At 39.6% G+C, this 25,129-nt stretch overlaps 1 protein-coding gene across 1 annotated transcript in view; it reads left to right on the top strand.

Moving 5' to 3' along the window:
* LOC308611130 (uncharacterized protein) overlaps nt 1-25,129 on the top strand; it is a gene marked incomplete at its 3' end in the record, with an annotated part of 91,922 nt that overhangs the window by 39,308 nt on the left and 27,485 nt on the right. The window contains exons 13-20 of the mRNA XM_081260031.1: nt 1,907-2,032; nt 4,747-4,872; nt 7,575-7,700; nt 10,403-10,528; nt 14,854-14,979; nt 17,922-18,047; nt 20,750-20,875; nt 23,578-23,703. Coding sequence (XP_081116157.1) covers nt 1,907-2,032; nt 4,747-4,872; nt 7,575-7,700; nt 10,403-10,528; nt 14,854-14,979; nt 17,922-18,047; nt 20,750-20,875; nt 23,578-23,703 — 1,008 coding nt within the window. The remainder of the gene's footprint in view (nt 1-1,906; nt 2,033-4,746; nt 4,873-7,574; nt 7,701-10,402; nt 10,529-14,853; nt 14,980-17,921; nt 18,048-20,749; nt 20,876-23,577; nt 23,704-25,129) is intronic.

The following is a 25,129-nucleotide window of genomic DNA, read 5'->3' as shown; positions in this document are numbered from 1 at the left end:
AACACACACACACAGACACACAAGCTTAGCAGTTTACTTCTCTTTGTAAATCTGTAGCGGTGGTCGTAGTTATGGTGGAAGGATTGAATAAGGGGCCTAACTTGGCTAGCGTTCTGTCTGCTTTTCCTGCAAATGCTCCAGCAACAGGTGTTTTCTTAAAAAGGCATGAACTTGGATTGGGGCTTGATTGCGAGTTCTTGCAAAATATAACTGCTCCTTGTTGACTTGGAAGATGCTGAACGTGGCTTCTCATTGGGGGCTTGGATTCTGTCCTTAGGGCTGGATTGTGTAAACTGATAGTACCCATCATTCCCTCTGCTATAGGTCTCTGGCCACTTCTCTGGTATTAGTTCTTGTCAGACATTTTATCAGTCTCCCAGGCGAAGGGCAAAAACCCAGGAATCCCACTGGCTAAAGACCGTACACTATTGAACAATAGTAGGTTGTGATTGGCTGAATGGTTTTTGATTGTAGAGTTTCTACCAGAAATTGGCTTCATCCAATTCTGCTTTCTTCTGACTTTATCATACACAGCATGCCTTGTTTTGGTGGGTTCATGCCTGGAGCTTAAGTATATTATACCTGAATCCCCTAGCATTTGAAAGGCAATTTATAAACAGGGACTTGGAGTGTGACTCCACTAATGTGTGTGTCTGTGGTCTTGGTTAGAAAGCCAATTGGCTGCCTTTCGTGGCGGGAGTTGGGGGAGGTAGCTGCCGGGAGTGATTGATAAAGTTTCCTTTATGGATTCTGTGGTGCTTCACTGGAGCTCAGAGCACTTTGGCAACTTAAGCACTCCAAATTAAAAGCTCATGAACAATTCCTGCCCAAATATCCTGTAAATAATCGGCTAGCTAGGTCACAGAGCTTGGCTGAGAGCTCTCCTTGCAACTTGAAATTTCCAAATAAAAGTGTTTTTATTCCCTTTAAAAAAATACAGCATATAAGAAACATGATCCACTATCCTAGAAAATTGGTCCGTAGTAATTTTTTAAAACATTTTATTGAATTATAGTTGATTTACAATGCGGTGTTAATTTCTGCTGTACAGCAAAGTGACTCAGTTGTACACAATATATTCTTTTTGATATTCTTTTCCATCATGTTTTATCATAGGATCTTAAATATAGTTCCCTGTGCTATACAGTTAGGACCTTGTTGTTTATCCATCCTATATACACTAGTTTGCATCTGCTAATCCCAAACTCCCAGTCCTTCCCTCTCCACCCCCTTGCCAACCACAGTCTGTTTTCTATGTCTGTGAGTCTGTTTCTGTTTCGTAGATAGGTTCATTTGTGGCGTATTTTAGATTGCACATGTAAGTGATATCATCTGGTACTTGTCTTTCTGTGTCTGACTTACTTCACTTAGTAGGATAATCTCTAGGTCCATCCATGTTGCTGCAAATGACATTATTTCATGCTTTTTATGGCTGAGTAATATTCTATTGTATATATAGACCACGTCTTCTTTATCCATTCATATGTCAGTGGACATTTCGGTTGTTTCCATGTCTTGGCTGTTGTAAATAGTGGTGCTGTGAACATAGGGATGCATTCATTTTTTGAATTGTAGTTTTGTCTTGGTTTATGCCCAGGAGTGGGATTGCTGGATCATATGGCAACTCTATTTTTAGTTTTTACAGGAACCTCCATACTTTTCTCCATAGCAGTTTCACCAATTTTACATTCTCACCAACAGTGTAGGAGGGTTCCCTTTTCTCCACACCCTCTCCAACAATCCGTGGCAATTTCCTATAGGGTGATATAAAGTTTATTGTTGGAAATATGGTATAACTTAGATTTTAAATCTCTGCCTCAAATCCTTGTGGAAAAAATGCAGTTAGAGAAAGAAAATAGTCAGAGAAATCAACGTATTTCTGATCTCTGTTCATACTTTTTTTCAGGGCCCGAGAGGACGCCCTTACCTCGGCAACCTGTGACTGAACAACCACATAAAGTGGAAGAAGAAAATAAGGAGTATACTCCTGCTAATCCGAAAATTGGCAATTATTATAAACATAGAAAACAATGTAAGCTTTTCACGTTAATAGCAATACATATACAAAAGCTGATTAGACGGGTTTGATTTAGTTTTGATTAGACTGGTTTGACTTGTTTTAACTCTAAAACTCCTATTACCATTTTATTTCCTATTTAAATTTTAACTTACTTTGTAGACGTTTCAGCGTATGAGATGAAATCCTTGTTTCCTACAACTCTTTCCATGAGGTGTTAATGAAGTTTAATAAGATTCTCTTGGTAATTGTCTATAATTAACATAGGGTTTATCATTAGTAGTATGGTTATTTATTCACATTAGTAACAATTGACCTAATTTTATGGTGAGTTAACCAGACTTTATTTGGAGGTGTGTGTCAGCTTTGTAGGGCTTCTTGAAACAAAGTACCACAAACTGGGGCTCAAAGCGAAAGAAATTTATTCTCTCAGTTGTCACAGAAACCAGAAATGCAAAATCAAAGTTTTGGCCATGCCAGCCTCTCTCCAAAGCCTCTAGGAGACTATCTTCCCTTGCATCTTCCAGCATCTGGTAGCCCCAGGAGTTCCTTGGCTTATAGCAGCAGAACTCCAACCGCTGCATCTGTCTTCACAAGTTCTTTCTGTGTTTCCATATCCAAATTTCCCTCTTCTCAATAAGGACACCGTTTTGGATTAGGAGCCCACCTACTCGCATGTGACTTTGTCTTAACTAATTAAATGTTCAATGACTTAACTTCCAAATTAGGTCACATTCTGAGGTACTGAAGGTTAAGACGTCAACATAGCTTTTTGGGGCAAACAAAATTCAACCCGTAACAAGGTGACTTTGAGATGTTTGGAAGGTGCACTGAACTTCAGTTTATTCACCATTCATCATACTGGCTTTCTTTCCATGTCCTTACAAGGTCCACCATTCTAAAATGTGAAAAATTCCTAAGATACTCTTGTTAAAAATTAAATATAGGGTTTCCCTGGTGGCGCAGTGGTTGAGAGTCCGCCTGGCGATGCAGGGGACGTGGGTCCGTGCCCCGGTCCGGGAAGATAACACGTGCCGCGGAGCGGCTGGGCCAGTAAGCCATGGCCGCTGAGCCTGCGCATCCGCAGCCTGTGCTCCGCAACGGGAGACGCCACAGCAGTGAGAGGCCCGCGTACCGCAAAAAAATAAAAAGAAAAGAATTACACTTAAGATAGCCCATGAACCAGAATTTGCAGGGCATTTGGATTGAATTTTGGTGTCCGATTAGTTTTTTAGGAGATACTTTGTGGTTATCCAAAAGAACATACGGTATTGTAAATGCTTTGAAAACCAAAAAGGTCTGTTCTCATCTTTCTATCAGGAATATTAATTGTTCTTTAAAATCCAGGAACCAAAAATTTACATTACCCATGAAAACATCGTTCTTAATTTTCAAAGAAAATCTGATAGTGGTTTATTAAAAAATTTAAAAAAGAACTCCTAAGAACTATTGTAGGACCAAAGATAAAGACATCAGACTGAGTCACAAAGCTTTTGGAAATTCATCCCCAGCATTGTGATCTCCATTGGGCAGTGCCATCCTAATGTCCCTGCTACTTACAGGACCTGCTGGGCAAAGAAAGGAAACTCTGAGACACAGTAGATCACTGGGTAAATCATGTCATTTTTCCAGTGATTTTTATATTGTTTATTTTTTTATGTGGGGTTTTTCACCCAGAGATTAGTGGTACGGATCCCACCGATGAAGGTGAGCATTTAAAACTTTCATCAAAATAGCAGACAAGAAACATGATCCATTATCCTATACAATTGGTCCGTAGCCATTTTTTAAAACATTTTATTGAAGTGTAGTTGATTTACAATGTGGTGTTAATTTCTGCTGTACAGCAAAGTGACTCAGTTGTACACATATATATTCTTTTTGGAAAGAATGGAAAATCCTTTTCCATTAAAATTCTTTTCCATTATGGTTTATCATAGGATCTTAAATATAGTTCCCTGTGCTATACAGTAGGACCTTGTTGTTTATCCATCCTATGTACACTAGTTTGCATCTGCTAATCCCAAACTCCCAATCCTTCCCTCTCCACACCCTTGCCAACCACAGTGTGTTCTCTATGTCTGTGAGTCTGTTTCTGTTTCGTAGATAGGTTCATTTGTGGCGTATTTTAGATTGCACATATAAGTGATATCATCTGGTACTTGTCTTTCTCTGTCTGACTTACTTCACTTAGTAGGATAATCTCTAGGTCCATCCATGTTGCTGCAAATGACATTATTTCATGCTTTTTATGGCTGAGTAATATTCTATTGTATATATACACCACGTCTTCTTTATCCATTCATATATCAGTGGACATTTCGGTTGTTTCCATGTCTTGGCTGTTGTAAATAGTGGTGCTGTGAACATAGGGATGCATTCATTTTTTGAATTGTAGTTTTGTCTTGGTTTATGCCCAGGAGTGGGATTGCTGGATCATATGGCAACTCTATTTTTAGTTTTTACAGGAACCTCCATACTTTTCTCCATAGCAGTTTCACCAATTTTACATTCTCACCAACAGTGTAGGAGGGTTCCCTTTTCTCCACACCCTCTCCAACAATCCGTGGCAATTTCCTATAGGGTGATATAAAGTTTATTGTTGGAAATATGGTATAACTTAGATTTTAAATCTCTGACTGAAATCCTTTGTGAAAAAATGCAGTTAGTAAAAGAAAATAATCAAAGAAATGAACATATTTCTGATCTCTGGTCATACTTTTTTTCAGGGCCTGAGATGACGCCCTTACCTGAGCAGCCTATGGCTGAACCACCACATGAAGTGGAAGAAGAAAATAAGGAGTATACTCCTGCTCATGAGAACACTGGCAATTTTTATACAGATAAGGAAAAATGTAAGCTTTTCAAGTTAATAGCAATACATATACAACAGCTGATTAGACTGGTTTGATTTAGTTTTGATTAGACTGGTTTGATTTATTTTAAATCTAAAACTCCTATTATCATTTTATTTCCTACTTAAATTTACCTTACTTTGTAGACGTTTTAACGTATGAGATGAAATCCATATTTCCTACATTTTCCATGCAGTGTTATGAAGTTTAATAAGATTCTCTTGGTAATTACTAACATAGGGTTTATCATTAGTAGTATGGTTATTTATTCACATTAGTAACCATTGTCCTTATTTTATGGTGAGTTAAGCAAAATTTATTTGGAGGTGTGTGTCAGCTTTGTAGTGCCTCTTGAAACAAAGTACCACAGACTGGGGCTCAAAGCGAAAGAAATTTATTCTCTCAGTTGTCACAGAAACCAGAAATGCAAAATCAAAGTTTTGGCCATGCCAGCCTCTCTCCAAAGCCTCTAGGAGACTATCTTCCCTTGCATCTTCCAGCATCTGGTAGCCTCAGGAGTTCCTTGGCTTATAGCAGCAGAACTCCAACCGCTGCATCTGTCTTCACAAGTTTTTTCTGTGTTTCCATATCCAAATTTCCCTCATCTCAATAAGGACACCGTTTTGGATTAGGAGCCCACCTACTCGCACGTGACTTTGTCTTAACTAATTAAATGTTCAATGACTTAACTTCCAAATTAGGTCACATTCTGAGGTACTGAAGGTTAAGAAGTCAACATAGCTTTTTGGGGCAAACGAAATTCAACCCGTAACAAGATGACTTTGAGATGTTTGGAAGGTCCACTGAACTTCAATTTATTCACCATTCATCGTATTGGCTTTCTTTCCATGTCCTTACAAGGTCCACCATTCTAAAATGTGAAAAATTCATAAGATACTCTTGTTAAAAATTAAATATAGGGTTTCCCTGGTGGCGCAGTGGTTGAGAGTCCGCCTGGCGATGCAGGGGACGTGGGTCCGTGCCCCGGTCCGGGAAGATAACACGTGCCGCGGAGCGGCTGGGCCAGTAAGCCATGGCCGCTGAGCCTGCGCATCCGCAGCCTGTGCTCCGCAACGGGAGACGCCACAGCAGTGAGAGGCCCGCGTACCGCAAAAAAATAAAAAGAAAAGAATTACACTTAAGATAGCCCATGAACCAGAATTTGCAGGGCATTTGGATTGAATTTTGGTGTCCGATTAGTTTTTTAGGAGATACTTTGTGGTTATCCAAAAGAACATACGGTATTGTAAATGCTTTGAAAACCAAAAAGGTCTGTTCTCATCTTTCTATCAGGAATATTAATTGTTCTTTAAAATCCAGGAACCAAAAATTTACATTACCCATGGAAACATCGTTCTTAATTTTCAAAGAAAATCTGATAGTGGTTTATTAAAAAATTTAAAAAAGAACTCCTAAGAACTATTGTAGGACCAAAGATAAAGACATCAGACTGAGTCACAAAGCTTTTGGAAATTCATCCCCAGCATTGTGATCTCCATTGGGCAGTGCCATCCTAATGTCCCTGCTACTTACAGGACCTGCTGGGCAAAGAAAGGAAACTCTGAGACACAGTAGATCACTGGGTAAATCATGTCATTTTTCCAGTGATTTTTATATTGTTTATTTTTTTATGTGGGGTTTTTCACCCAGAGATTAGTGGTACGGATCCCACCGATGAAGGTGAGCATTTAAAACTTTCATCAAAATAGCAGACAAGAAACATGATCCATTATCCTATACAATTGGTCCGTAGCCATTTTTTAAAACATTTTATTGAAGTGTAGTTGATTTACAATGTGGTGTTAATTTCTGCTGTACAGCAAAGTGACTCAGTTGTACACATATATATTCTTTTTGGAAAGAATGGAAAATCCTTTTCCATTAAAATTCTTTTCCATTATGGTTTATCATAGGATCTTAAATATAGTTCCCTGTGCTATACAGTAGGACCTTGTTGTTTATCCATCCTATGTACACTAGTTTGCATCTGCTAATCCCAAACTCCCAATCCTTCCCTCTCCACACCCTTGCCAACCACAGTGTGTTCTCTATGTCTGTGAGTCTGTTTCTGTTTCGTAGATAGGTTCATTTGTGGCGTATTTTAGATTGCACATATAAGTGATATCATCTGGTACTTGTCTTTCTCTGTCTGACTTACTTCACTTAGTAGGATAATCTCTAGGTCCATCCATGTTGCTGCAAATGACATTATTTCATGCTTTTTATGGCTGAGTAATATTCTATTGTATATATACACCACGTCTTCTTTATCCATTCATATATCAGTGGACATTTCGGTTGTTTCCATGTCTTGGCTGTTGTAAATAGTGGTGCTGTGAACATAGGGATGCATTCATTTTTTGAATTGTAGTTTTGTCTTGGTTTATGCCCAGGAGTGGGATTGCTGGATCATATGGCAACTCTATTTTTAGTTTTTACAGGAACCTCCATACTTTTCTCCATAGCAGTTTCACCAATTTTACATTCTCACCAACAGTGTAGGAGGGTTCCCTTTTCTCCACACCCTCTCCAACAATCCGTGGCAATTTCCTATAGGATGATATAAAGTTTATTGTTGGAAATATGGTATAACTTAGATTTTAAATCTCTGACTGAAATCCTTTGTGAAAAAATGCAGTTAGTAAAAGAAAATAATCAAAGAAATGAACATATTTCTGATCTCTGGTCATACTTTTTTTCAGGGCCTGAGATGACGCCCTTACCTGAGCAGCCTATGGCTGAACCACCACATGAAGTGGAAGAAGAAAATAAGGAGTATACTCCTGCTCATGAGAACACTGGCAATTTTTATACAGATAAGGAAAAATGTAAGCTTTTCAAGTTAATAGCAATACATATACAACAGCTGATTAGACTGGTTTGATTTAGTTTTGATTAGACTGGTTTGATTTATTTTAAATCTAAAACTCCTATTATCATTTTATTTCCTACTTAAATTTACCTTACTTTGTAGACGTTTTAACGTATGAGATGAAATCCATATTTCCTACATTTTCCATGCAGTGTTATGAAGTTTAATAAGATTCTCTTGGTAATTACTAACATAGGGTTTATCATTAGTAGTATGGTTATTTATTCACATTAGTAACCATTGTCCTTATTTTATGGTGAGTTAAGCAAAATTTATTTGGAGGTGTGTGTCAGCTTTGTAGTGCCTCTTGAAACAAAGTACCACAGACTGGGGCTCAAAGCGAAAGAAATTTATTCTCTCAGTTGTCACAGAAACCAGAAATGCAAAATCAAAGTTTTGGCCATGCCAGCCTCTCTCCAAAGCCTCTAGGAGACTATCTTCCCTTGCATCTTCCAGCATCTGGTAGCCTCAGGAGTTCCTTGGCTTATAGCAGCAGAACTCCAACCGCTGCATCTGTCTTCACAAGTTTTTTCTGTGTTTCCATATCCAAATTTCCCTCATCTCAATAAGGACACCGTTTTGGATTAGGAGCCCACCTACTCGCACGTGACTTTGTCTTAACTAATTAAATGTTCAATGACTTAACTTCCAAATTAGGTCACATTCTGAGGTACTGAAGGTTAAGACGTCAACATAGCTTTTTGGGGCAAACGAAATTCAACCCGTAACAAGATGACTTTGAGATGTTTGGAAGGTCCACTGAACTTCAATTTATTCACCATTCATCGTATTGGCTTTCTTTCCATGTCCTTACAAGGTCCACCATTCTAAAATGTGAAAAATTCATAAGATACTCTTGTTAAAAATTAAATATAGGGTTTCCCTGGTGGCGCAGTGGTTGAGAGTCCGCCTGGCGATGCAGGGGACGTGGGTCCGTGCCCCGGTCCGGGAAGATAACACGTGCCGCGGAGCGGCTGGGCCAGTAAGCCATGGCCGCTGAGCCTGCGCATCCGCAGCCTGTGCTCCGCAACGGGAGACGCCACAGCAGTGAGAGGCCCGCGTACCGCAAAAAAATAAAAAGAAAAGAATTACACTTAAGATAGCCCATGAACCAGAATTTGCAGGGCATTTGGATTGAATTTTGGTGTCCGATTAGTTTTTTAGGAGATACTTTGTGGTTATCCAAAAGAACATACGGTATTGTAAATGCTTTGAAAACCAAAAAGGTCTGTTCTCATCTTTCTATCAGGAATATTAATTGTTCTTTAAAATCCAGGAACCAAAAATTTACATTACCCATGAAAACATCGTTCTTAATTTTCAAAGAAAATCTGATAGTGGTTTATTAAAAAATTTAAAAAAGAACTCCTAAGAACTATTGTAGGACCAAAGATAAAGACATCAGACTGAGTCACAAAGCTTTTGGAAATTCATCCCCAGCATTGTGATCTCCATTGGGCAGTGCCATCCTAATGTCCCTGCTACTTACAGGACCTGCTGGGCAAAGAAAGGAAACTCTGAGACACAGTAGATCACTGGGTAAATCATGTCATTTTTCCAGTGATTTTTATATTGTTTATTTTTTTATGTGGGGTTTTTCACCCAGAGATTAGTGGTACGGATCCCACCGATGAAGGTGAGCATTTAAAACTTTCATCAAAATAGCAGACAAGAAACATGATCCATTATCCTATACAATTGGTCCGTAGCCATTTTTTAAAACATTTTATTGAAGTGTAGTTGATTTACAATGTGGTGTTAATTTCTGCTGTACAGCAAAGTGACTCAGTTGTACACATATATATTCTTTTTGGAAAGAATGGAAAATCCTTTTCCATTAAAATTCTTTTCCATTATGGTTTATCATAGGATCTTAAATATAGTTCCCTGTGCTATACAGTAGGACCTTGTTGTTTATCCATCCTATGTACACTAGTTTGCATCTGCTAATCCCAAACTCCCAATCCTTCCCTCTCCACACCCTTGCCAACCACAGTGTGTTCTCTATGTCTGTGAGTCTGTTTCTGTTTCGTAGATAGGTTCATTTGTGGCGTATTTTAGATTGCACATATAAGTGATATCATCTGGTACTTGTCTTTCTCTGTCTGACTTACTTCACTTAGTAGGATAATCTCTAGGTCCATCCATGTTGCTGCAAATGACATTATTTCATGCTTTTTATGGCTGAGTAATATTCTATTGTATATATACACCACGTCTTCTTTATCCATTCATATATCAGTGGACATTTCGGTTGTTTCCATGTCTTGGCTGTTGTAAATAGTGGTGCTGTGAACATAGGGATGCATTCATTTTTTGAATTGTAGTTTTGTCTTGGTTTATGCCCAGGAGTGGGATTGCTGGATCATATGGCAACTCTATTTTTAGTTTTTACAGGAACCTCCATACTTTTCTCCATAGCAGTTTCACCAATTTTACATTCTCACCAACAGTGTAGGAGGGTTCCCTTTTCTCCACACCCTCTCCAACAATCCGTGGCAATTTCCTATAGGATGATATAAAGTTTATTGTTGGAAATATGGTATAACTTAGATTTTAAATCTCTGCCTCAAATCCTTGTGAAAAAAATGCAGTTAGAGAAAGAAAATAGTCAGAGAAATCAACGTATTTCTGATCTCTGTTCATACTTTTTTTCAGGGCCCGAGAGGACGCCCTTACCTCGGCAACCTGTGACTGAACAACCACATAAAGTGGAAGAAGAAAATAAGGAGTATACTCCTGCTAATCCGAAAATTGGCAATTATTATAAACATAGAAAACAATGTAAGCTTTTCACGTTAATAGCAATACATATACAAAAGCTGATTAGACGGGTTTGATTTAGTTTTGATTAGACTGGTTTGACTTGTTTTAACTCTAAAACTCCTATTACCATTTTATTTCCTATTTAAATTTTAACTTACTTTGTAGACGTTTCAGCGTATGAGATGAAATCCTTGTTTCCTACAACTCTTTCCATGAGGTGTTATGAAGTTTAATAAGATTCTCTTGGTAATTGTCTATAATTAACATAGGGTTTATCATTAGTAGTATGGTTATTTATTCACATTAGTAACAATTGACCTAATTTTATGGTGAGTTAACCAGACTTTATTTGGAGGTGTGTGTCAGCTTTGTAGGGCTTCTTGAAACAAAGTACCACAAACTGGGGCTCAAAGCGAAAGAAATTTATTCTCTCAGTTGTCACAGAAACGAGAAATGCAAAATCAAAGTTTTGGCCATGCCAGCCTCTCTCCAAAGCCTCTAGGAGACTATCTTCCCTTGCATCTTCCAGCATCTGGTAGCCTCAGGAGTTCCTTGGCTTATAGCAGCAGAACTCCAACCGCTGCATCTGTCTTCACAAGTTCTTTCTGTGTTTCCATGTCCAAATTTCCCTCTTCTCAATAAGGACACCGTTTTGGATTAGGAGCCCACCTACTCGCACGTGACTTTGTCTTAACTAATTAAATGTTCAATGACTTAACTTCCAAATTAGGTCACATTCTGAGGTACTGAAGGTTAAGACGTCAACATAGCTTTTTGGGGCAAACAAAATTCAACCCATAACAAGATGACTTTGAGATGTTTGGAAGGTCCACTGAACTTCAGTTTATTCACCATTCATCGTATTGGCTTTCTTTCCATGTCCTTACAAGGTCCACCATTCTAAAATGTGAAAAATTCCTAAGATACTCTTGTTAAAAATTAAATATAGGGTTTCCCTGGTGGCGCAGTGGTTGAGAGTCCGCCTGCCAATGCAGGGGATGCGGGTTCGTGCCCCTGCCAGGAAGATCACCCGTGCCGCGGAGCGGCTGGGCCCGTGAGCCATGGCCGCTGAGCCTGCGCGTCTGGAGCCTGTGCTCCGCAACGGGAGAGGCCCTAGCAGTGAGAGGCTCTCGTAGTGCAAAAATAAATAAATAAATAAAATAAAGAATTACAGTTAAGATAGCCCATGAACCAGAATTTGCAGGATATTTGGGCTGAATTTTGGTGTCTGATTAGTTTTTCAGAAGATACCTTGTGGTTATCCAAAAGAACATACGGTATTGTAAATGCTTTGAAAACCAAAATGGTCTGTTCTCATCTTTCTATCAGCAATATTAATTGTTCTTTCAAATCCAAGAACCAAAACTTTACCTTACCTCAGGAAAACATAACTCTTAGTTTTCAAAGAAAATGTGTTAGTGGTTTATTTAAAAAAAAACCCAAAAACAACGTAAAAACTATTGTAGCACCAAAGATAAGGACATCAGATTGAATCACACACACAGCTTTTGGAAGTTCATCCCCAGCATTGTGATCTCCATTCGGCAGTGACATCATAATGCCCCTGCTAGTTATAGGACCTGCTGGGCACGAAACTCTGAGACCCAGTAAATCACTGGGTAAACACGTCATTTTCGCAATGAGTTTTATATTGTTTATTTTTTTATGTGGGTTTTTTCACCCAGCGATTAGTGGTACAGATCCCACCGATGAAGGTGAGCATTAAAAACTTTCATCAAAATAGCAGATAAGAGGTGCGCGGAGGTGGGTCGGTGTGTTGTGGACTCGTGGTGCTGGCTGCCGCTGTTGAGGCGGCCGGGAACGGGCGTTGGGGAGCGGGCGGAGCTCGCCCTGCCTCTGCCTACCCGGCTCCGCAGTCGGCGCGGCCGCGCCCGCCGCCTTAAACTGCCCTGAGCGCCTGCGCAGGCCGAGGGAGAAGTCGGGGCCTGCACCTCGAGGGAGCCTGCCGCGCTGGCCCTGAGGAGGGGGCGTGGCCATGGCGACAGCCTCTCCCGCTGCTGACGGGGGGCGGGGGTGGCCCTGGGAAGGAGGGCTGGTCTCCTGGCCCCCTGCTCCTCCCCTTACACTCCCCTGGACTTGGATGGGCCCGAGTTGGGGGCAACACCCCGGGGTGGGTGCTGCGGCGAGGCCCCCCCAGATTGGGCCCTGGTAATGCATGCGGGGTGAGGGTCGCGGCGCGCAGTTTGTGCAGCCTGGGGTGCTGGCCCATGTGCTCACCCTGGATGCATGGTCTACTGAGGAACGTTTAGGCGGAGAAGGAGAGGGGCAGGGCTTTGAAAGACAGGCTGGGTGAGGTGACTAAGCATGCTGACTTCCTACCTGGGATTACTTAGGAGGAGGAAGAGAGCTTTGACCAAAGAGGATAGAAGACTAGCAAGGAGATGGTAGAGAGAACATTCCCTTTACCCTCTCCCCAACACACACACACAGACACACAAGCTTAGCAGTTTACTTCTCTTTGTAAATCTGTAGCGGTGGTCGTAGTTATGGTGGAAGGATTGAATAAGGGGCCTAACTTGGCTAGCGTTCTGTCTGCTTTTCCTGCAAATGCTCCAGCAACAGGTGTTTTCTTAAAAAGGCATGAACTTGGATTGGGGCTTGATTGCGAGTTCTTGCAAAATATAACTGCTCCTTGTTGACTTGGAAGATGCTGAACGTGGCTTCTCATTGGGGGCTTGGATTCTGTCCTTAGGGCTGGATTGTGTAAACTGATAGTACCCATCATTCCCTCTGCTATAGGTCTCTGGCCACTTCTCTGGTATTAGTTCTTGTCAGACATTTTATCAGTCTCCCAGGCGAAGGGCAAAAACCCAGGAATCCCACTGGCTAAAGACCGTACACTATTGAACAATAGTAGGTTGTGATTGGCTGAATGGTTTTTGATTGTAGAGTTTCTACCAGAAATTGGCTTCATCCAATTCTGCTTTCTTCTGACTTTATCATACACAGCATGCCTTGTTTTGGTGGGTTCATGCCTGGAGCTTAAGTATATTATACCTGAATCCCCTAGCATTTGAAAGGCAATTTATAAACAGGGACTTGGAGTGTGACTCCACTAATGTGTGTGTCTGTGGTCTTGGTTAGAAAGCCAATTGGCTGCCTTTCGTGGCGGGAGTTGGGGGAGGTAGCTGCCGGGAGTGATTGATAAAGTTTCCTTTTATGGATTCTGTGGTGCTTCACTGGAGCTCAGAGCACTTTGGCAACTTAAGCACTCCAAATTAAAAGCTCATGAACAATTCCTGCCCAAATATCCTGTAAATAATCGGCTAGCTAGGTCACAGAGCTTGGCTGAGAGCTCTCCTTGCAACTTGAAATTTCCAAATAAAAGTGTTTTTATTCCCTTTAAAAAAATACAGCATATAAGAAACATGATCCACTATCCTAGAAAATTGGTCCGTAGTAATTTTTTAAAACATTTTATTGAATTATAGTTGATTTACAATGCGGTGTTAATTTCTGCTGTACAGCAAAGTGACTCAGTTGTACACAATATATTCTTTTTGATATTCTTTTCCATCATGTTTTATCATAGGATCTTAAATATAGTTCCCTGTGCTATACAGTTAGGACCTTGTTGTTTATCCATCCTATATACACTAGTTTGCATCTGCTAATCCCAAACTCCCAGTCCTTCCCTCTCCACCCCCTTGCCAACCACAGTCTGTTTTCTATGTCTGTGAGTCTGTTTCTGTTTCGTAGATAGGTTCATTTGTGGCGTATTTTAGATTGCACATGTAAGTGATATCATCTGGTACTTGTCTTTCTGTGTCTGACTTACTTCACTTAGTAGGATAATCTCTAGGTCCATCCATGTTGCTGCAAATGACATTATTTCATGCTTTTTATGGCTGAGTAATATTCTATTGTATATATAGACCACGTCTTCTTTATCCATTCATATGTCAGTGGACATTTCGGTTGTTTCCATGTCTTGGCTGTTGTAAATAGTGGTGCTGTGAACATAGGGATGCATTCATTTTTTGAATTGTAGTTTTGTCTTGGTTTATGCCCAGGAGTGGGATTGCTGGATCATATGGCAACTCTATTTTTAGTTTTTACAGGAACCTCCATACTTTTCTCCATAACAGTTTCACCAATTTTACATTCTCACCAACAGTGTAGGAGGGTTCCCTTTTCTCCACACCCTCTCCAACAATCCGTGGCAATTTCCTATAGGGTGATATAAAGTTTATTGTTGGAAATATGGTATAACTTAGATTTTAAATCTCTGCCTCAAATCCTTGTGGAAAAAATGCAGTTAGAGAAAGAAAATAGTCAGAGAAATCAACGTATTTCTGATCTCTGTTCATACTTTTTTTCAGGGCCCGAGAGGACGCCCTTACCTCGGCAACCTGTGACTGAACAACCACATAAAGTGGAAGAAGAAAATAAGGAGTATACTCCTGCTAATCCGAAAATTGGCAATTATTATAAACATAGAAAACAATGTAAGCTTTTCACGTTAATAGCAATACATATACAAAAGCTGATTAGACGGGTTTGATTTAGTTTTTTTTTTTTTTTTTTTTTTTTTTTGCTGTATGCGGGCCTCTCACTGTTGTGGCCTCTCCCGTTGCGGAGCACAGGCTCCGGACGCGCAGGCCCAACGGCCATGGCTCACAGGCCCAACCGCTCCGCGGCATGTGGTATCTTCCCAGACCGGGGCACGAACCCGTGTCCCCTGCATCGGCAGGCGGACTCTCAACCACTGCGCCACCAGGGAAGCCCATGATTTAGTTTTGATTAGACTGGTTTGACTTGTTTTAACTCTAAAACTCCTATTACCATTTTATTTCCTATTTAAATTTTAACTTACTTTGTAGACGTTTCAGCGTATGAGATGAAATCCTTGTTTCCTACAACTCTTTCCATGAGGTGTTAATGAAGTTTAATAAGATTCTCTTGGTAATTGTCTATAATTAACATAGGGTTTATCATTAGTAGTATGGTTATTTATTCACATTAGTAACAATTGACCTAATTTTATGGTGAGTTAACCAGACTTTATTTGGAGGTGTGTGTCAGCTTTGTAGGGCTTCTTGAAACAAAGTACCACAAACTGGGGCTCAAAGCGAAAGAAATTTATTCTCTCAGTTGTCACAGAAACCAGAAATGCAAAATCAAAGTTTTGGCCATGCCAGCCTCTCTCCAAAGCCTCTAGGAGACTATCTTCCCTTGCATCTTCCAGCATCTGGTAGCCCCAGGAGTTCCTTGGCTTATAGCAGCAGAACTCCAACCGCTGCATCTGTCTTCACAAGTTCTTTCTGTGTTTCCATATCCAAATTTCCCTCTTCTCAATAAGGACACCGTTTTGGATTAGGAGCCCACCTACTCGCATGTGACTTTGTCTTAACTAATTAAATGTTCAATGACTTAACTTCCAAATTAGGTCACATTCTGAGGTACTGAAGGTTAAGACGTCAACATAGCTTTTTGGGGCAAACAAAATTCAACCCGTAACAAGGTGACTTTGAGATGTTTGGAAGGTGCACTGAACTTCAGTTTATTCACCATTCATCATACTGGCTTTCTTTCCATGTCCTTACAAGGTCCACCATTCTAAAATGTGAAAAATTCCTAAGATACTCTTGTTAAAAATTAAATATAGGGTTTCCCTGGTGGCGCAGTGGTTGAGAGTCCGCCTGGCGATGCAGGGGACGTGGGTCCGTGCCCCGGTCCGGGAAGATAACACGTGCCGCGGAGCGGCTGGGCCAGTAAGCCATGGCCGCTGAGCCTGCGCATCCGCAGCCTGTGCTCCGCAACGGGAGACGCCACAGCAGTGAGAGGCCCGCGTACCGCAAAAAAATAAAAAGAAAAGAATTACACTTAAGATAGCCCATGAACCAGAATTTGCAGGGCATTTGGATTGAATTTTGGTGTCCGATTAGTTTTTTAGGAGATACTTTGTGGTTATCCAAAAGAACATACGGTATTGTAAATGCTTTGAAAACCAAAAAGGTCTGTTCTCATCTTTCTATCAGGAATATTAATTGTTCTTTAAAATCCAGGAACCAAAAATTTACATTACCCATGGAAACATCGTTCTTAATTTTCAAAGAAAATCTGATAGTGGTTTATTAAAAAATTTAAAAAAGAACTCCTAAGAACTATTGTAGGACCAAAGATAAAGACATCAGACTGAGTCACAAAGCTTTTGGAAATTCATCCCCAGCATTGTGATCTCCATTGGGCAGTGCCATCCTAATGTCCCTGCTACTTACAGGACCTGCTGGGCAAAGAAAGGAAACTCTGAGACACAGTAGATCACTGGGTAAATCATGTCATTTTTCCAGTGATTTTTATATTGTTTATTTTTTTATGTGGGGTTTTTCACCCAGAGATTAGTGGTACGGATCCCACCGATGAAGGTGAGCATTTAAAACTTTCATCAAAATAGCAGACAAGAAACATGATCCATTATCCTATACAATTGGTCCGTAGCCATTTTTTAAAACATTTTATTGAAGTGTAGTTGATTTACAATGTGGTGTTAATTTCTGCTGTACAGCAAAGTGACTCAGTTGTACACATATATATTCTTTTTGGAAAGAATGGAAAATCCTTTTCCATTAAAATTCTTTTCCATTATGGTTTATCATAGGATCTTAAATATAGTTCCCTGTGCTATACAGTAGGACCTTGTTGTTTATCCATCCTATGTACACTAGTTTGCATCTGCTAATCCCAAACTCCCAATCCTTCCCTCTCCACACCCTTGCCAACCACAGTGTGTTCTCTATGTCTGTGAGTCTGTTTCTGTTTCGTAGATAGGTTCATTTGTGGCGTATTTTAGATTGCACATATAAGTGATATCATCTGGTACTTGTCTTTCTCTGTCTGACTTACTTCACTTAGTAGGATAATCTCTAGGTCCATCCATGTTGCTGCAAATGACATTATTTCATGCTTTTTATGGCTGAGTAATATTCTATTGTATATATACACCACGTCTTCTTTATCCATTCATATATCAGTGGACATTTCGGTTGTTTCCATGTCTTGGCTGTTGTAAATAGTGGTGCTGTGAACATAGGGATGCATTCATTTTTTGAATTGTAGTTTTGTCTTGGTTTATGCCCAGGAGTGGGATTGCTGGATCATATGGCAACTCTATTTTTAGTTTTTACAGGAACCTCCATACTTTTCTCCATAGCAGTTTCACCAATTTTACATTCTCACCAACAGTGTAGGAGGGTTCCCTTTTCTCCACACCCTCTCCAACAATCCGTGGCAATTTCCTATAGGGTGATATAAAGTTTATTGTTGGAAATATGGTATAACTTAGATTTTAAATCTCTGACTGAAATCCTTTGTGAAAAAATGCAGTTAGTAAAAGAAAATAATCAAAGAAATGAACATATTTCTGATCTCTGGTCATACTTTTTTTCAGGGCCTGAGATGACGCCCTTACCTGAGCAGCCTATGGCTGAACCACCACATGAAGTGGAAGAAGAAAATAAGGAGTATACTCCTGCTCATGAGAACACTGGCAATTTTTATACAGATAAGGAAAAATGTAAGCTTTTCAAGTTAATAGCAATACATATACAACAGCTGATTAGACTGGTTTGATTTAGTTTTGATTAGACTGGTTTGATTTATTTTAAATCTAAAACTCCTATTATCATTTTATTTCCTACTTAAATTTACCTTACTTTGTAGACGTTTTAACGTATGAGATGAAATCCATATTTCCTACATTTTCCATGCAGTGTTATGAAGTTTAATAAGATTCTCTTGGTAATTACTAACATAGGGTTTATCATTAGTAGTATGGTTATTTATTCACATTAGTAACCATTGTCCTTATTTTATGGTGAGTTAAGCAAAATTTATTTGGAGGTGTGTGTCAGCTTTGTAGTGCCTCTTGAAACAAAGTACCACAGACTGGGGCTCAAAGCGAAAGAAATTTATTCTCTCAGTTGTCACAGAAACCAGAAATGCAAAATCAAAGTTTTGGCCATGCCAGCCTCTCTCCAAAGCCTCTAGGAGACTATCTTCCCTTGCATCTTCCAGCATCTGGTAGCCTCAGGAGTTCCTTGGCTTATAGCAGCAGAACTCCAACCGCTGCATCTGTCTTCACAAGTTTTTTCTGTGTTTCCATATCCAAATTTCCCTCATCTCAATAAGGACACCGTTTTGGATTAGGAGCCCACCTACTCGCACGTGACTTTGTCTTAACTAATTAAATGTTCAATGACTTAACTTCCAAATTAGGTCACATTCTGAGGTACTGAAGGTTAAGACGTCAACATAGCTTTTTGGGGCAAACGAAATTCAACCCGTAACAAGGTGACTTTGAGATGTTTGGAAGGTCCACTGAACTTCAATTTATTCACCATTCATCGTATTGGCTTTCTTTCCATGTCCTTACAAGGTCCACCATTCTAAAATGTGAAAAATTCATAAGATACTCTTGTTAAAAATTAAATATAGGGTTTCCCTGGTGGCGCAGTGGTTGAGAGTCCGCCTGGCGATGCAGGGGACGTGGGTCCGTGCCCCGGTCCGGGAAGATAACACGTGCCGCGGAGCGGCTGGGCCAGTAAGCCATGGCCGCTGAGCCTGCGCATCCGCAGCCTGTGCTCCGCAACGGGAGACGCCACAGCAGTGAGAGGCCCGCGTACCGCAAAAAAATAAAAAGAAAAGAATTACACTTAAGATAGCCCATGAACCAGAATTTGCAGGGCATTTGGATTGAATTTTGGTGTCCGATTAGTTTTTTAGGAGATACTTTGTGGTTATCCAAAAGAACATACGGTATTGTAAATGCTTTGAAAACCAAAAAGGTCTGTTCTCATCTTTCTATCAGGAATATTAATTGTTCTTTAAAATCCAGGAACCAAAAATTTACATTACCCATGGAAACATCGTTCTTAATTTTCAAAGAAAATCTGATAGTGGTTTATTAAAAAATTTAAAAAAGAACTCCTAAGAACTATTGTAGGACCAAAGATAAAGACATCAGACTGAGTCACAAAGCTTTTGGAAATTCATCCCCAGCATTGTGATCTCCATTGGGCAGTGCCATCCTAATGTCCCTGCTACTTACAGGACCTGCTGGGCAAAGAAAGGAAACTCTGAGACACAGTAGATCACTGGGTAAATCATGTCATTTTTCCAGTGATTTTTATATTGTTTATTTTTTTATGTGGGGTTTTTCACCCAGAGATTAGTGGTACGGATCCCACCGATGAAGGTGAGCATTTAAAACTTTCATCAAAATAGCAGACAAGAAACATGATCCATTATCCTATACAATTGGTCCGTAGCCATTTTTTAAAACATTTTATTGAAGTGTAGTTGATTTACAATGTGGTGTTAATTTCTGCTGTACAGCAAAGTGACTCAGTTGTACACATATATATTCTTTTTGGAAAGAATGGAAAATCCTTTTCCATTAAAATTCTTTTCCATTATGGTTTATCATAGGATCTTAAATATAGTTCCCTGTGCTATACAGTAGGACCTTGTTGTTTATCCATCCTATGTACACTAGTTTGCATCTGCTAATCCCAAACTCCCAATCCTTCCCTCTCCACACCCTTGCCAACCACAGTGTGTTCTCTATGTCTGTGAGTCTGTTTCTGTTTCGTAGATAGGTTCATTTGTGGCGTATTTTAGATTGCACATATAAGTGATATCATCTGGTACTTGTCTTTCTCTGTCTGACTTACTTCACTTAGTAGGATAATCTCTAGGTCCATCCATGTTGCTGCAAATGACATTATTTCATGCTTTTTATGGCTGAGTAATATTCTATTGTATATATACACCACGTCTTCTTTATCCATTCATATATCAGTGGACATTTCGGTTGTTTCCATGTCTTGGCTGTTGTAAATAGTGGTGCTGTGAACATAGGGATGCATTCATTTTTTGAATTGTAGTTTTGTCTTGGTTTATGCCCAGGAGTGGGATTGCTGGATCATATGGCAACTCTATTTTTAGTTTTTACAGGAACCTCCATACTTTTCTCCATAGCAGTTTCACCAATTTTACATTCTCACCAACAGTGTAGGAGGGTTCCCTTTTCTCCACACCCTCTCCAACAATCCGTGGCAATTTCCTATAGGGTGATATAAAGTTTATTGTTGGAAATATGGTATAACTTAGATTTTAAATCTCTGACTGAAATCCTTTGTGAAAAAATGCAGTTAGTAAAAGAAAATAATCAAAGAAATGAACATATTTCTGATCTCTGGTCATACTTTTTTTCAGGGCCTGAGATGACGCCCTTACCTGAGCAGCCTATGGCTGAACCACCACATGAAGTGGAAGAAGAAAATAAGGAGTATACTCCTGCTCATGAGAACACTGGCAATTTTTATACAGATAAGGAAAAATGTAAGCTTTTCAAGTTAATAGCAATACATATACAACAGCTGATTAGACTGGTTTGATTTAGTTTTGATTAGACTGGTTTGATTTATTTTAAATCTAAAACTCCTATTATCATTTTATTTCCTACTTAAATTTACCTTACTTTGTAGACGTTTTAACGTATGAGATGAAATCCATATTTCCTACATTTTCCATGCAGTGTTATGAAGTTTAATAAGATTCTCTTGGTAATTACTAACATAGGGTTTATCATTAGTAGTATGGTTATTTATTCACATTAGTAACCATTGTCCTTATTTTATGGTGAGTTAAGCAAAATTTATTTGGAGGTGTGTGTCAGCTTTGTAGTGCCTCTTGAAACAAAGTACCACAGACTGGGGCTCAAAGCGAAAGAAATTTATTCTCTCAGTTGTCACAGAAACCAGAAATGCAAAATCAAAGTTTTGGCCATGCCAGCCTCTCTCCAAAGCCTCTAGGAGACTATCTTCCCTTGCATCTTCCAGCATCTGGTAGCCTCAGGAGTTCCTTGGCTTATAGCAGCAGAACTCCAACCGCTGCATCTGTCTTCACAAGTTTTTTCTGTGTTTCCATATCCAAATTTCCCTCATCTCAATAAGGACACCGTTTTGGATTAGGAGCCCACCTACTCGCACGTGACTTTGTCTTAACTAATTAAATGTTCAATGACTTAACTTCCAAATTAGGTCACATTCTGAGGTACTGAAGGTTAAGACGTCAACATAGCTTTTTGGGGCAAACGAAATTCAACCCGTAACAAGGTGACTTTGAGATGTTTGGAAGGTCCACTGAACTTCAATTTATTCACCATTCATCGTATTGGCTTTCTTTCCATGTCCTTACAAGGTCCACCATTCTAAAATGTGAAAAATTCATAAGATACTCTTGTTAAAAATTAAATATAGGGTTTCCCTGGTGGCGCAGTGGTTGAGAGTCCGCCTGGCGATGCAGGGGACGTGGGTCCGTGCCCCGGTCCGGGAAGATAACACGTGCCGCGGAGCGGCTGGGCCAGTAAGCCATGGCCGCTGAGCCTGCGCATCCGCAGCCTGTGCTCCGCAACGGGAGACGCCACAGCAGTGAGAGGCCCGCGTACCGCAAAAAAATAAAAAGAAAAGAATTACACTTAAGATAGCCCATGAACCAGAATTTGCAGGGCATTTGGATTGAATTTTGGTGTCCGATTAGTTTTTTAGGAGATACTTTGTGGTTATCCAAAAGAACATACGGTATTGTAAATGCTTTGAAAACCAAAAAGGTCTGTTCTCATCTTTCTATCAGGAATATTAATTGTTCTTTAAAATCCAGGAACCAAAAATTTACATTACCCATGGAAACATCGTTCTTAATTTTCAAAGAAAATCTGATAGTGGTTTATTAAAAAATTTAAAAAAGAACTCCTAAGAACTATTGTAGGACCAAAGATAAAGACATCAGACTGAGTCACAAAGCTTTTGGAAATTCATCCCCAGCATTGTGATCTCCATTGGGCAGTGCCATCCTAATGTCCCTGCTACTTACAGGACCTGCTGGGCAAAGAAAGGAAACTCTGAGACACAGTAGATCACTGGGTAAATCATGTCATTTTTCCAGTGATTTTTATATTGTTTATTTTTTTATGTGGGGTTTTTCACCCAGAGATTAGTGGTACGGATCCCACCGATGAAGGTGAGCATTTAAAACTTTCATCAAAATAGCAGACAAGAAACATGATCCATTATCCTATACAATTGGTCCGTAGCCATTTTTTAAAACATTTTATTGAAGTGTAGTTGATTTACAATGTGGTGTTAATTTCTGCTGTACAGCAAAGTGACTCAGTTGTACACATATATATTCTTTTTGGAAAGAATGGAAAATCCTTTTCCATTAAAATTCTTTTCCATTATGGTTTATCATAGGATCTTAAATATAGTTCCCTGTGCTATACAGTAGGACCTTGTTGTTTATCCATCCTATGTACACTAGTTTGCATCTGCTAATCCCAAACTCCCAATCCTTCCCTCTCCACACCCTTGCCAACCACAGTGTGTTCTCTATGTCTGTGAGTCTGTTTCTGTTTCGTAGATAGGTTCATTTGTGGCGTATTTTAGATTGCACATATAAGTGATATCATCTGGTACTTGTCTTTCTCTGTCTGACTTACTTCACTTAGTAGGATAATCTCTAGGTCCATCCATGTTGCTGCAAATGACATTATTTCATGCTTTTTATGGCTGAGTAATATTCTATTGTATATATACACCACGTCTTCTTTATCCATTCATATATCAGTGGACATTTCGGTTGTTTCCATGTCTTGGCTGTTGTAAATAGTGGTGCTGTGAACATAGGGATGCATTCATTTTTTGAATTGTAGTTTTGTCTTGGTTTATGCCCAGGAGTGGGATTGCTGGATCATATGGCAACTCTATTTTTAGTTTTTACAGGAACCTCCATACTTTTCTCCATAGCAGTTTCACCAATTTTACATTCTCACCAACAGTGTAGGAGGGTTCCCTTTTCTCCACACCCTCTCCAACAATCCGTGGCAATTTCCTATAGGGTGATATAAAGTTTATTGTTGGAAATATGGTATAACTTAGATTTTAAATCTCTGACTGAAATCCTTTGTGAAAAAATGCAGTTAGTAAAAGAAAATAATCAAAGAAATGAACATATTTCTGATCTCTGGTCATACTTTTTTTCAGGGCCTGAGATGACGCCCTTACCTGAGCAGCCTATGGCTGAACCACCACATGAAGTGGAAGAAGAAAATAAGGAGTATACTCCTGCTCATGAGAACACTGGCAATTTTTATACAGATAAGGAAAAATGTAAGCTTTTCAAGTTAATAGCAATACATATACAACAGCTGATTAGACTGGTTTGATTTAGTTTTGATTAGACTGGTTTGATTTATTTTAAATCTAAAACTCCTATTATCATTTTATTTCCTACTTAAATTTACCTTACTTTGTAGACGTTTTAACGTATGAGATGAAATCCATATTTCCTACATTTTCCATGCAGTGTTATGAAGTTTAATAAGATTCTCTTGGTAATTACTAACATAGGGTTTATCATTAGTAGTATGGTTATTTATTCACATTAGTAACCATTGTCCTTATTTTATGGTGAGTTAAGCAAAATTTATTTGGAGGTGTGTGTCAGCTTTGTAGTGCCTCTTGAAACAAAGTACCACAGACTGGGGCTCAAAGCGAAAGAAATTTATTCTCTCAGTTGTCACAGAAACCAGAAATGCAAAATCAAAGTTTTGGCCATGCCAGCCTCTCTCCAAAGCCTCTAGGAGACTATCTTCCCTTGCATCTTCCAGCATCTGGTAGCCTCAGGAGTTCCTTGGCTTATAGCAGCAGAACTCCAACCGCTGCATCTGTCTTCACAAGTTTTTTCTGTGTTTCCATATCCAAATTTCCCTCATCTCAATAAGGACACCGTTTTGGATTAGGAGCCCACCTACTCGCACGTGACTTTGTCTTAACTAATTAAATGTTCAATGACTTAACTTCCAAATTAGGTCACATTCTGAGGTACTGAAGGTTAAGACGTCAACATAGCTTTTTGGGGCAAACGAAATTCAACCCGTAACAAGATGACTTTGAGATGTTTGGAAGGTCCACTGAACTTCAATTTATTCACCATTCATCGTATTGGCTTTCTTTCCATGTCCTTACAAGGTCCACCATTCTAAAATGTGAAAAATTCCTAAGATACTCTTGTTAAAAATTAAATATAGGGTTTCCCTGGTGGCGCAGTGGTTGAGAGTCCGCCTGGCGATGCAGGGGACGTGGGTCCGTGCCCCGGTCCGGGAAGATAACACGTGCCGCGGAGCGGCTGGGCCAGTAAGCCATGGCCGCTGAGCCTGTGCATCCGCAGCCTGTGCTCCGCAACGGGAGACGCCACAGCAGTGAGAGGCCCGCGTACCGCAAAAAAATAAAAAGAAAAGAATTACACTTAAGATAGCCCATGAACCAGAATTTGCAGGGCATTTGGATTGAATTTTGGTGTCCGATTAGTTTTTTAGGAGATACTTTGTGGTTATCCAAAAGAACATACGGTATTGTAAATGCTTTGAAAACCAAAAAGGTCTGTTCTCATCTTTCTATCAGGAATATTAATTGTTCTTTAAAATCCAGGAACCAAAAATTTACATTACCCATGAAAACATCGTTCTTAATTTTCAAAGAAAATCTGATAGTGGTTTATTAAAAAATTTAAAAAAGAACTCCTAAGAACTATTGT

This window comes from Mesoplodon bidens (genome assembly GCF_964165515.1).
Source record: "Mesoplodon bidens genome assembly, contig: HAP1_SCAFFOLD_921, whole genome shotgun sequence".
Taxonomy (NCBI): Eukaryota; Metazoa; Chordata; class Mammalia; order Artiodactyla; family Ziphiidae; genus Mesoplodon; species Mesoplodon bidens.
This window is presented reverse-complemented; position numbering and strand designations above follow the sequence as displayed.